This window comes from Neovison vison, chromosome 5, assembly GCF_020171115.1.
Source record: "Neovison vison isolate M4711 chromosome 5, ASM_NN_V1, whole genome shotgun sequence".
NCBI lineage: Eukaryota > Metazoa > Chordata > Mammalia > Carnivora > Mustelidae > Neogale > Neogale vison.
Window position 1 is genome coordinate 95,143,006 of NC_058095.1, and position 13,813 is coordinate 95,156,818.

The 13,813-nt window shown below is 38.8% G+C and overlaps 1 protein-coding gene across 2 annotated transcripts in view; it reads left to right on the forward strand.

Annotated features, from left to right (window-relative positions):
• B3GLCT (beta 3-glucosyltransferase) overlaps positions 1-13,813 on the forward strand; it is a 116,723-nt gene that overhangs the window by 42,475 nt on the left and 60,435 nt on the right. For both annotated transcript variants that reach the window (XM_044249546.1, XM_044249547.1), the window contains exons 5-7: positions 2,670-2,746; positions 3,223-3,334; positions 10,537-10,673. In XM_044249546.1, coding sequence (XP_044105481.1) covers positions 2,670-2,746; positions 3,223-3,334; positions 10,537-10,673 — 326 coding nt within the window. The remainder of the gene's footprint in view (positions 1-2,669; positions 2,747-3,222; positions 3,335-10,536; positions 10,674-13,813) is intronic.

Below are 13,813 nucleotides of genomic sequence, written 5' to 3' on the forward strand. Positions count from 1 at the left end.
TGTGACCTTTTAAGTTATCGTCTCTCAGAGGTACTGATACATAGGAGCATGTGTGCCTGTGTGTTCACACAGAGTATACATATGTACACATGAGCATCGATTCACACACATATATAGCATATACATAAAAACAAGAATAAAAGCTCTTGGGCCTTTTTGAGGATTAATGAATGAAAATTTATTTATAATTGAAAGGACCTTGGGTTAATCAAGAGTTAAGATCAGGTTTCTGAAAGTCAAGGTGGGCATATTTTTGGGACTAAGGTATTCACACACCTTTGGAGGCAGTTATCAACAGAGCCCACTAGTTTTTGAAATGTTCTTATTTGGAGATAAGTAGGTACAGAAAACTTGATTGCCAGTTTTATGTTCACTGACTGAAGCAGATATGACACCCAGGCATATGATTTAGTAAACAAAAAGGAATGGGGATAGGGACGATTATGATTTACTAGTAATCCATAGAGTTTATTTTAGACTGGAATTTCACTCCTTTGTGCTAAGACTTTGCCTTTTTGCTTTTATTGTCGTGACAGATTATTTGTAGGCCTGTCTCTGTATCCTTGCCAGGAAGGTGCCCTCACAGCCTTCCTGTGATAACTGTTGATATCCCTTATATACTTCCCCCAACCAGGAAGGACAGGACTAGTACATAAGAAGAATTCTGAAGTGTATTCATTTTTCCTCAAGAAACTTTTAAGACTAAACTATGTTTTAACTACATTAAAGGATTTTTAAAACATAGTTGTAATACTTTGGTCATCTTGACACAAATATTTTCATTTTCCTGGTTCCTTTCCAGTCTCTATTCATATATGAATTTGTTTTACATATTTGGAATCCTGTCTGTTTTTCCATTTAACATAAAGACAGTTCCATGGTTTCAAAGTCTTCATTATTACACTTTCGATTGCTACACAATAGGTCTTTTTTTTTTTTTTATTTTTAAGTAGTCTCCATGCCTAGCACCCAGCATGGACCCCATTATAGGGCCTGAACTCAAAACCCTGAGATCAAGACCTGGGCTGAGATCTAAGAGTCAGACACTCAACAGACTGAGCCACCCAGAAGCCCCTACCTATTTTCTTACAAAACCTTTTAAAGTATTTGCTCTTTCTTTTCTAGCTAGCCATATTAGCATACCATAATTATCTGAAAGGTTTATTCAACTATTACTATTACTAGTTTTCTTCACACATGATTTTTATTCTTATATAATTCCTCATGAATATACATGTATCTATGTATATATATAGCATATGTATATAGCCATGTCTTAAAAGTCAATGGATATTACTGCATAATTCATAATCAACAGTGGGAAAGCCCAGAATTACATTGAGTATATTGAGTAACTAACTGTTAATTCAGCCTTCCATCCGTTTTTTTCTCTGACATGTCGTATTGCTCATCTGATTTAACCTTTGATTACTGTCCTTGCCTTTCATATTTGTACATGAAAGTTAAAATAAATACTACATAAAATAAAGAAATGAGACGTTATTTGATAGTGAGTTCCAAAGATTTACACTGAAAACCATTCTGAAATAGTGAACTTATATGAACTTAAAGGCAGGTGTGGAATCTACATTAGTTTAGTAATAGTTTGAATATTGACACACTTATTCTTTTTTTTTTTTTTAAAGATTTTATTTATTTATTTGACAGACAGAGATCACAGGTAGGCAGAGAGGCAGGCAGAGAGAGAGAGAGGAAGCAGGCTCCCTGCTAAGCAGAGAGTCCGATGTGGGGCTCGATCCCAGGACCCTGGGATCATGACCTGAGCTGAAGGCAGAGGCTTTAACCCACTGAGCCACCCAGGTGCCCCGACACACTTATTCTTAATGTGTTTTGTCTGCAACAGTTACCAAGGAAGCAAATAAAACACAGAATATACTTAAGTTTGTTGAGAGGGTGGTATTCAAGCATATTATTATATATCTGACTTAGGGCTTGTAATAACGTGAAATATATGGAATAGTGCTTTACTTCAAAGCTAACATTCATAGCCTTAAATGTATTAATCTCTCTCTTTCTCTGTGTATATGTATTGATATTTATTTAACCATAGGTGTATCTTGTTTCTGAATCTTAGTTCCTCCTATGCTTGTAAATTTTCAGAGTCTGTTTATTACTGTCCTTGTCTGAGTACCTAAGGGTTATAGTTTTAGTATTTAGACCCCAAACTCTTCATTGCCATGGTGTTTTAGTTTTTTAAGGGCACTCGAATTTTTTTTTTTTTACATGAGATAAATTGGATATCATACACATCCTCTTGTTTAGCTGACATGTTTTATTTTCCTTCTGCTACCGGTGGATGTAGAGTGAAAGCTATTTCTGTGCCTTTGTGTTATCCCTGACTGCTTCTGTGCTCTCCCCTTCTGGTCACCTTTGCAAATCTGCAAATTTCAGGTCAGTTCCTTGGATCACTGAAGACCCTTTTTGGAGTCCTCAGCACTGTTCTATGCGTAGGTGATAAAGAGGTTATGTGGATTCAGCCAATATCTCTCATTTCTAGTAACTCCTGAGGAGAAGAAAAAGGAGAGTACGTAGGAGAGTAAAATGTCAGGTTTCTGAAAATACCTGCATTTAAAAGTTGAGTCTTTTTTTTTTAAATCAGATCATATTGTGTTTTTATTTATTTCTCCTCTTTAATAATGTTTCTTTAGGATCTCCCCAGAGTCCTTCTTCTTCATCAGCTGTCTAAGCAGGAAGGTGCATGGACCATACTTCCATTGTTACCACAGTATGTTTAATTTGAAATGTGTAGATTTTGACATTTCTACCCAACTACTCCTATGCTCCCTACTTTTCTTACTAAGAGTCAATAAGAAAAGTAAATTTGAACTCTATTTCTTATGACTACTATATTACCCAAATTTCTTGATTCTTTTAATTATGAATGGCTTCTGTTTTTAAATATGTTGCTTTCTTAAAAGCCAGAATGTCAATATATTTGATACTTATCTTTGGAAATTATCTACCTTCTGGTCTGGTGGTGTTACAGAGAGAAGTAACTTTAAGAACTCTAGCTGTCTTATAAACCATTAGTATCTGGCTTTCCCATAAGCTAAAATTATACAGTGAAGAAAAATGTAGGGGAAAAATCTAGATTTCTAGCCATTTTATATGTCTTTCATCCATTTCTTGCTTATTAGTTTTAAATCTTATTATAAACTCATTTTATAGAAGTATTTACTATAACCTGTTTCTCTTTGTCAGCTTTTCTGTAACATATAGCAGAAATTCATCATGGATTTTCTTCTGTGAAGAGGAGACAAGAATACAAATTCCAGAACTCTTAGAAACACTCAGAAGATACGACCCATCAAAGGTGAATACAATTTTAATACCAGAATTTATCTAACTGGGGGAAATGCTTAAAAGAAGATTTAATTTTAATTGAGAGGTTTTCCAAACTAATAAGAACACTTAATTTAAAATTAAAAAGAATGAAATAATAGTTGAATAGTTAGAAGTAATGTTCAAATAATTCTTTTTGAAGTTTTTGTAGCTTTTGGAGGTATAGAACTTTCAGTGAACCATTTTTAAATGACAAAATCTATTTATATGTGTTACAGTTTCAGAGAGTTAAAAAGCTGTAACTCCGAGTTAAGAAATAAGTTTAAATTGCTTATTTCTCTTTGTCAACAATGACCACATATTATTTTAGATGAGTAGTATTTCTTGGTTGCTAGCTGTGCCCCAAGGACTGTGATAGCAGGGGCTAGGACAGACAGACGAGGATCTTGAAGACATGGATGATAAAGAATGGCAGGAGAAAACAGAACATTTGGGAAGCAATGAAAAGTGAGAGGTCTTACAGTAAGGGAAATATAGGGTACTGTCAGAAGCCCAGAGCAGGGCATCAAACCTAATCTCCAAGAGTCAGGACAGAAGGTGACCTTTAATCTGAGTCCTGTAGGATGAGTAAGAGTTAATAGGAGAGAGTATTTTAAGCAGAAGGAACAAAATCTGAGAAGGTCTGGAGATAAGAAGGGTTCTTCTCATGTTAGAAGTCTAATGCTAAAAAAAAAAAAAAAAGTCCACTGCTACTTTCTGTATCCTTATCTTTCATATTTTTAGATTTTATTTTGGGCAGATATGATGTAGCAATTGGATCTTTTTTTGTTTATTTCTAAGTCCCTAGCACTGAGCAGAGTGTTGAACACTTAATACGTGGTCAGTGAGTATCTGTGATTGACGGGTTAACTCTGCAATGTCAGCTTTCCTGCTGGGCTACGTCCTGTCTCAGGAGAATGCCCTAGAGATAAGTTGAGAGTAATTAGCCTATTCATTTCTCTTGGAGAAGCCCAGGTTATACCCAGATCACCATATGGAATCCTTTAAACTTAGAATAAGGAAAATTGGGGGCTTTCAGGTACCACTAGACACCTGTCCCACCCCTATTCTGGTCCCACTCCAGAACTAAATCATATTTAATGAAAACGTGGAGAAGGAAAGGTGGCTCCCGGGTGCCTGCTTCATTTACTGATGTAGGAATAATGTTGGGCAACAGTGATCATTCTCAAACACTGGAAAGTCTGTTACCTTAACAAAGCCACAGGTTTCAATGTTCTTTAAAAACTGCAAGGGTCCATTATGATTTCTCTTTATGCCTTTGCTTTCTGGAAAGATACAGATATAATTGAATGAGAAGGTTGTTAGGTTAAAAAGAAAAATCCTTCAAAGGAGAGAAGAATTATAAATGTGTCTTATCCCGTCTTTTCAGATGATGCTAACCAGCATCTATGTACTTTGGCCATGTTTTGTGTAAAACATCTGTTAGGCTGTTAGGTTTCCTTTTGACTTGAGAAAAACTCCCAAATCCTTTTTAGAATGTAGGAGTTTTAATCTCCTCCTAGTGTTCATTTCACCTGGAGATTATTTTTCCATTATCCGTGGCTCTAATTCTTTGCAGAAGATGGTGACTCACTGTGCTTTTAATGAAAATTGGAATGATAAATTTAAAAGTTCAAAGCAAGTTCATGAAAAGCAAGTACAGAATAGAGGTAAAATGAGAGGTTTTCCCCCTCTTTCCTGAACTCAGCCTTTTAAAAAAATCTAGGATGCTTTATTTCTTTTGAAACTAGCATTAGGAAATAAAGATTATGTAATGTTCAAGTTAGCTCAAACCAGTGTGCTTTTTTCCTCTACCATTTGGAATTTTAGAAAAAAGCAAAACTGGCTTTGATAGTGTTATAAATAAACTATATTAAAGTAATAATTATGTAGTATGTTATAGCATCAGTAGTTTTTTTTATTCTGATTTTTTTCCTTCAGTATCTTTCTGTCATTCTTATGTAAATTTACACTGTTATACAATATTTTAAATGGAAAACTTAAATTTTATTAAAATAATTAATCTTTTTAAAATTGCCTTTCTAGGTGAGTTCTAGAAGTTTCCATATCTTGCTGGAGTCTTTTTTTCCTACTGTATGCTTTTATTTTTTTATTTTATTTTATTATTTTTTTTTAAAGATTTTATTTGTTTATTTGACAGACAGAGATTACAAGTAGACAGAGAGGCAGGCAGAGAGAGAGAGAGGGAAGCAGGCTCCCTGCTGAGCAGAGAGCCCGATGCGGGACTCGATCCCAGGACCCTGGGATCATGACCTGAGCCGAAGGCAGCGGCTTAACCCACTGAGCCACCCAGGCGCCCCCCTACTGTATGCTTTTAATATGAGTGTGCATTTGCTGAAATGTCTTTTTTTTTTTTTTTAATAGATGTGAAGCACTGGTTCTGGTAAAGAGTAATTCTAAGATACTAATGGAACATTGTCTAAATTGTTATTTTACAGCTTATCTTGATTATAATTGTCTTTACTGTGAAACTATTAAGAAAATTGTTAAGAAGGAGGGGGGAGTGCCTCTTTCCACAGATTCTGTGTAAATTTCTCCCTTACTTTTTATGGTAACAATCTTATACACTTGATCATAGCCAGACACTGCTGTTAGAAGTTAAAACACAGAAACATGTTTTGCATAAAATTGTGTTTGCAGCAGGAAATTCTAACAGTGAAAGATTAGTGAGAAAGGTACTGAAAATCTCCTGAAGTATTTTATTTCCTTTAAACAAGCTGTATTGATGTAGTATGTTACATGTGATGATTTTCATATCGAGTAATGTGTAACAGTTTGAGAAAGTCCTATGTCATTGATTTTTTTTTTGTAAGATCTTGAATTTCTATCTTAAGCCAAAACCATATACCCTATAGTTATCCCTCTTGCCTGCTGATGGTTTAAAATATCCATAAAATGTCAAGAAAATCGTGACGCAGCTTCAAAGGCCAAGCACATAGTTATGTTAATGGGTTCCACACATGTTCAGTTAAGATCTGTTGCTGAATTGACCAAAACCAAGGGTTTGGGAGGTATTTTGGGACACAGCCACAAGCAGAAGAGATGATATGGTGTCCCTCTCGGTTTTGTTTTCTGGAGCAGGGAGTGAGGTGGGGATGGCTGGATAACAAGAAAATATGCAAAACATTTAGAATTTAGGGTGCTTGATTTAAATTAGTTTCTCTAACAGGGTGGTTTCCATTTGAAGCTCTCTTGGGCTTGCTCCATTCATTTAACAAAAGTAGTAAGCACTTACTCCATGTTAAGTCTTCTGGTGGGGATAGAGCAGTGAGTGAAATGGACGGTTTCCCTGCCAAGGGGCGGGTGTTCTTGTGGCAGGAGAGATAGGCAAGGAGCAAAACTGCAAACAATTGTGGCCAATGGTAGTAAGAGCTATGGAGAACAAGAAAGCAGAATGAGAGGGATAAGGGATAGATTGGGGGTGGTCTTACTCTTGTATATAGGGTCTCAGGTCACTTTTGAGCAGAGTATGAAGGAACCAAGGGAATGAGCCATGTGCTCCCTGCTCCTGTAACTCCCTACTGCATACCCCTTCTTGAGGTTCTCATTGGAACCTCAAATTCATCATATGCAAAACTGAACTCTTAATGCCCTTTTTAAAAAAAAAGATTTTATTTATTTATTTGACAGAGATCACAAGTGGACAGAGAGGCAGGCAGGGGGGATGGCAAAGAAGGCTCCCCACTGAGCAGAGAGCCCGATGCGGGGCTTGATCCCAGGACCCTAGGATCATGACCTGAGCTGAAGGCAGAGGCTTTAACCCACTGAGCCACCTAGGTGCCCCTCTTAATTCCCCTCTTAAACCTCTCCCATCTTCAGTCTTCCTCATCCAGAAATGGCATTATGCTCTATCCAGTGACTCATATAAGAAAACCTAGAACTCATAACGGATTCCTCCTTTTCCCTCAGCCGTGTGTTGGCATATTCCACTGAGACTACTTCCAAAATATATCATCTTCCATCCTCTCTCCATGTTTAAAACTGCTGCTCTGGTCCAGACTACCATCATATCTTGCCTTGACAATTATTAGAGTCTCCTTGCTGGTCTCTTGTTTTCTACTCTTGCCATCCTAATAATCTAGCCTCTTGGTAATTCAGATCATATCACTTACCTGTTCAGAAATTTCCACTGATTTCCGACTGCAGCTCAGATAGTTTCACTAGATTCAGCATTTTAGGTGGGCAGTGATTTTCTTCTGTCATGGTAAAGATGTTGTTCCATTGTTTTTTACATCCTGTTATTTCCATTGAAAATTCAACCGTATGTTAACCCTAACCCGTCTCCCCTCAAGCTACTCTTAAGGTTTTCTATAATTTTGGTCTTTTCAATCAACATATGCCTCTGTATGGTTTCCTTAGTACTGTTTTTATAGGTGTTTATAGGGCTTCTTGAATCTATGGCTTGATGACTTCTGTTAGTTTCAGAAGATTCTAAGACTCTGTTTCTTCAAATATTGGTTCAGTTCCATTCTCTTTCTCCTCCTATTCTGGCCTTCCAATTTCATGTGTTTTAGATTTGCTCACTGTTTCTCATATTGCTTTTATTCTCTTTTCTGTATTTTCTTCCTTTTGTTTTCTCTTTTGTGCATTAAACTAACTATTTTTTATTCACTTACTACCTTCCAGGTCACTGATCCTTCCTTTTCTTGTGTCTAATATCCTCTTGGATTCCTGACTTCAATTATTGCCTTGGTCTGTTTTAGAATTTCCATCTGACTTCTGTTTATATTCTAGCTTTTTGGTAAAATTCTTCATTTTTCATCTGTTTCCTTAAATATATGAACAATACTTATTTTTTTTTTTTGATAACTGCGGTATTTGACTTTTCTATGCATCTTTATTTCTCATTTTTCTCTTTGTTTTTGTTCTGGTGCTGTTTCTTGGTGTGCCTGGTAATTTTTCACTAAATTCCAGATATTTTGTGTGAAAAATCAAAGAGGCTATGGATGATATCCCTATGTACAGGAGGATTTATTATTCTTCTGGGTTGTACACCTGGTTTGGGTAGGTCTATTTACAGACTGCCCTCCCTTCTAGACCCTTTCTTCCAGCAGACCCTGCACCCGAGCTTTGGGCTCCCCAGCACCACTGCTGGAGCCTTTGGTCGGCAATTAGCCTCTTTACTGCTGCTTTACACTTGGCTCTTGGTTCTTTTCTTGTTTTCTTTTTCTTTCTTTCTCTTTCTTTCTTTCTTTCTTTCGTTTTTTCAACATAGGAGTTGAAGGGAAATCACATGCAGAATTTGGGGCTCACTTTTCTGGATCTGCTTAAATCTCTACCTTCTTGGCAGCCTCCAGCTCCAACCCCTTTCTTAGTCCAGCAAGGCTGCAGGGTCCCAGCTGCTGCTTTCTGTTGTGTGCCATTCTCTGTTATGGGCAAAAGGCTTGAGGGGTAAAAAAGGAGGTGACTACAGGGCTCCTGTGAATATGCTTCCCTTCTCTCTTGGATGTTCGCCCTCATCTACTATCTGTCTTTGTTTTCTGAGGCCCTCAATTATTTGGTTTAAGTATTTTCTCCAGCATTCACATTTGTTTTCAGTGGGAGATGTGTTGTGGCTGGAAAGTGGAAGCCTTAGACTACACTTGGACTAAGTCTGCATTGCTTCCCACTGTCATCTGAAATCCACCCTGAGCTGTCTCCTGCCTGTCTCTTTCATACCATTTCCCCCTACCCGGTATATTCTAGCACACTGGACTTCCTTTTTCATCAAATGCATCAAGTTTGTTCTCATAATGGGGCTTGGTAGTAACTGCCTTCATTGTTCTTTTCCAGATTTGTGCATAGCTGGCCCTTTGGTATAACTTACTCTTAATTCAGTTGTTAGCTCATGAGAGGTTTTTCTCTCTTTCCAGGGAAGTCCCCAGCAACTCTGTTTTATTTTCATCCTACTACAGTGCAGTCACCATCTGACCTTTTTTACTTATTTTCTGTTTCCCCACTATTATGTAAGCTGTGTTCCCACCTGGTATGGAATAAATGACAAATGTTAATTGATAATAATAAATGTAAATCGAGTGAGTGAATAAATGAATAAATGAATAAAATAGGCACTAATTCTGGAAGGAATTTTTCAGATTCTTCTTTGAAAACCCCAGTAGGGCATAAAGGAACACTGCTTTCTCGTCTTTATATTTATTTATTTATTTATTTAAAGGTTTTATTTACTTATTTGACAAGTAGGCAGAGAGGCAAGCAGAGGGGAAGTAGGCTCCTGGCTGAGCAGAGATCCCAATGTCGGGCTCCATCCCAGGACCCTGAGACCATGACCTGAGCCGAAGGCAGAGGCTTAACCCACTGAGCCACCCAGGCACCCCGGAACACTGTTTTCTTTACCTTAATAGTATTCGGATACAGAATTTTCTGTAAAATACCACTTTTATATGTTTATGTCATAATGACTAACATTTTGTTCATCCTGTTGATATACTAAATTACTGTCTTTGTGAAGATTATGCCGTGTTCATTATCATAGAGCATTAATTATGTTTTTGTTAAAATTCTTTAGAAAGTAATAACCTATGCTAATTCTGTATCACCCAAAATACTTAATTAGCTAGAATTAGTGATATGACTTCATTTTTGGCTTTATATGAAATGGCTTTTTAAGAAAAGGACATTTTATTTATTTTTAATTTCTAATTTTTTGGATGTACATTTGAAATACATTTTACTTTATTTTATTTAAATTCAATTAATTAATTATAGTGTATTATTAATTTCAGAGGTAGTGTTCAGTGATTCATTAGTATTCTGTAACACCCAGAATAACACATCATGTGCCCTCCTTAATGCCCATCACTCATTTACTCTCCCCCCCAACCCCTCCCCTCCAGCAACCCTCAGTTCGTTTCCTATAATTAAGTCACTTATGGTTTGTCTCCCTCTCTGGTTGTGTTGTATTTTATTTTTCTCTTCGTTCCCCTTTGATCCAAATTCTACATATGAGTGAGATCATATGATAATTGTCTTTCTTTGACTTATTTTGCTTAGCATAATATCCTCTAGTTCCATCTATGTCGTAGAAAATGGTAAGATTGCATTCTTTTTTGAAGGCTGTGTAATATTTCATTGTATGTATGTATGTATATATATATATATATACACATACACATATGTATATATACACTACATCTTCTTTATAAGAAAATGATGTTTTATATCTTTATTTAACAGGAATGGTTTTTAGGAAAAGCCTTACATGACGAAGAATCTACAATAATTCACCATTATGCATTTTCTGAAAATCCTACGATTTTTAAATATCCAGACTTTGCTGCTGGCTGGGCCCTTAGTATTCCACTTGTAAACAAGTAAGAATTTATTAGACTTTGTGTGTGTATGCATGTGTGTGTGTGTGTGTGCTCGGATCACCATTTAGTTCACTGAGTACCGTGACTGATGTCAGGTGAGTTTTGCACTGGAGGCAGTGTGTGAGGGGATGGGAAGACCTGGAACAGAGCCAGTACCTGGGGGACTTGCTTCTGTTGTCACGTACTTGTTTTCTCAGACTAATTACTCATCTGTTCTCTATTTCCTCTTCTTCCCCTGCAAAATAAGGTGAATAACAAATTGTAAGCCTAAGGGAGGTACACAAGTGCTCTGAGAATTCTGCATCCACAAGAGTTATTACTGTTTTCATGGATCTGGTTAACTATAGGTATGACTTAGATTGTCAGTAAGAAATCAGGTCTGTGACATGCCCAGGGAGTGGAAGTGGGGAGTGGGAGTTGATGACAAATTATGTGCATGGGTACACACGTTCCCACGGGCCAGGCAGCAGGGACAGTTACTAGAGCTGTACACGTCTGTACCTAGCTATTTGTACGTGTCATTGCAATGATGCTTTTTTCAATGTGAAAAGTAAAGATAATTAAGTTGTAACCCAGGAGAAATGGGATTGTTGACAGGCTCTTAATTCAAGTGCCTCAGATTAATTATGATGTGTTTTTGTTCTTTAGGGAATGGAAAGTTGATAAAGCAGTTGTGGCCTTTGTATCTTCAAAGATGGAAGGCTGTCTGTTTTTTCTCACATCAAGTGTGCTGTTTCTACGGTTTTGAGTCTTGGGATTTTGAGTCTTGGAAAGCTTTTTAGACAGATAGTAGCACCTTGTCTTTCGTGGCTGGCCAACACTTTTTGACATTTGAAAATTTTTACAGCGGAAGACCGTCCTTTCCGATGGAGAATCCAGGAAAGGTCAACAATACCACCTCCATGTTGTATCACCTTCCTTCCTACTAGACAGCAGCTCCGTGAGATAGGCTCCATTAGGTTGATGCGCTGTATAAAATCTTTTGGGAATGGAGTTCTATGGAGATGGAGACAGTGAGACCGTGGTCCATTTGGCTTGGGAGGTCATGATAGAGGAGGGGTCATTTGAAGACTGGCAGCTGAGACAGTAGCCTCCTGACATGGCAGCTTCCTGATGGTGACGGAGGCCATAGCTCCTCGGCTACCCATCTCTGTAGTGTCAGTTGGAGGTTGGTCTTGGAATCTCAGCCTGGAGTCTCTTTATTCAGACTTTCTAGTAATTCTGTGAGCCATCTGTATGCACTAATAAGTGTCCTTTGTGCTTAAACTGGCGAGAGTGGATTCTATTATCTCCAACTAAAATGTGTGACCCATGGATCCATCCTGAGAATACCAGGCAAAGATAACCTGCCCCCAGCCTATGCCAGACATGCCTAGGAGGGCCCACACATGTTCCCTGCTCTGTTCTCAGAAAGGGATGGGCAGGAGGGGAAGGGGAATGAGAAAAGAAAGTTGTCATTCCCTTCTTACCCTGCACTGTCTGGCTCTGCTCTCAGCAGGATGCGGGGAAGATAATTCTGTTTCAGCTGTCCTGGATCATCTTTTCTCCCAAACGAATTAAGTTTGGGTTTGCTGTAGCTTGGTGACTGTGAACCCCCAGGACCCCCAGGGTCCTGCTTGGCTCTCTGTGTTCAGTCTGGACCCTCCAGAGCTGTGGACGGCACATCCCAGCCCCAGAGCTCTTCCCCGCGCCTTGCAGATTCTTCACCTGGCAGTAGCCTTCCTCCCCTCTGTCCTCACTCTCTGTACTTAGCTTCATAGCCTGGAATTATGTGGACTGACTCCTCTACACAAGTTCCGGTGGCTATGGCTTCTCTGACTTGGGAGTTAGAAGCTTTTCCTAAGTCTGTCTGTCTTCTGTTTCCTGGAGACCCAGGTCCCTTGACAGAGGGACAAGCACAGCTGTAACTTGTCCTGGGCAGTACTCTTGAGCACAGATGCCACCTTCTTCCCCCAAGGCTAAAGAGAAACCCACTACCCTGCAAAGACCCTGTACAGCAAGCCTGGAATATAACCATCTCTCTGAAGCCAGTAGAACTCCCTTTTCCATCCTTCCCTCCCAATCCAGGAGGCCACTCATCCAGGAGACGAGTCCTGTAGTTTAGAGTTTCACTTCTTTCCATCCCCCATCTAGCAAGGACCTTGGAGGCCCCTGGATGCTGGAGGCAATTCACCTTTTACTGAGTTTGGTGTAATAAGAACTTAATTATTGCTTTCCTTTCGACTTACTTTTTTTTAAATTAATTTTTAAAAATTTTAAAATACATATAATATATTTTTATCCCCAGGGGTACAGGTCTGTGAATCGCTAGGTTTACACATTTCACAGCACTCACCATAGCACATACCCTCCCCAATGTCCATAACCCCATCCTCCTCTCCCAACCCCCCTCCCCCCAGTAACCCTGAGTTTGTTTTGTGAGATTAAGAGTCACTTATGGTTTGTCTCCCTCCCAATCCCATCTTGTTTCATTTATTCTCCCCCCCGCCCCACCGGCAGGTTCTGATGGTACTGGTTTGTGCTCGTCTACTAACTACCGCATGCTCACCGTGCAAGTAACTGCCGGGGCCTTTGTGAACTGGGGCTGCAGGCTCCGCACTAGCCAAGATACTCATCTTAAGGGGGTGCTGTGTGAGGGATAACTTGGCCTTCTGTAATGGCCATCATACTGGTGCCTGCTTCTCTTCTGTAGTCTTTATGAAGTCATTGGAAACACCTATTGACAAGTGCCGTTTACTCCCTCTCTGGTCGAGCAATGTTTTCTACCGAGATGTGGGAGATGACCGAGGGCCTCATGTCTCTGCAGTAGGGTATGTAAGGGACTACATAAGGGAATTGGGGCCAAAAGACTAATCTTTTGTACACATTCCAAAAATTTCCAACAGTTGCCCCATAAATAGAGGGATAAGGCACCAGTTGACCTTTTGCATTCAGTTGTCCTTTGCTTCCATAACACTGAATGGTTGCCAACAAGCTGCACGAGGTTTGTAGTTGATTAATATCTGTGGTCTTCTCTGTGCCTCTCCTACTTTGCCCTGCCAGCAGAAACAAAACAGGATGAAAGTGGAGGCTCTACCAGAGTACCAAAATCAAAATTTTGGTGACCTGATACCGTAAGCCACTTAAAAATTCCAGTGCGG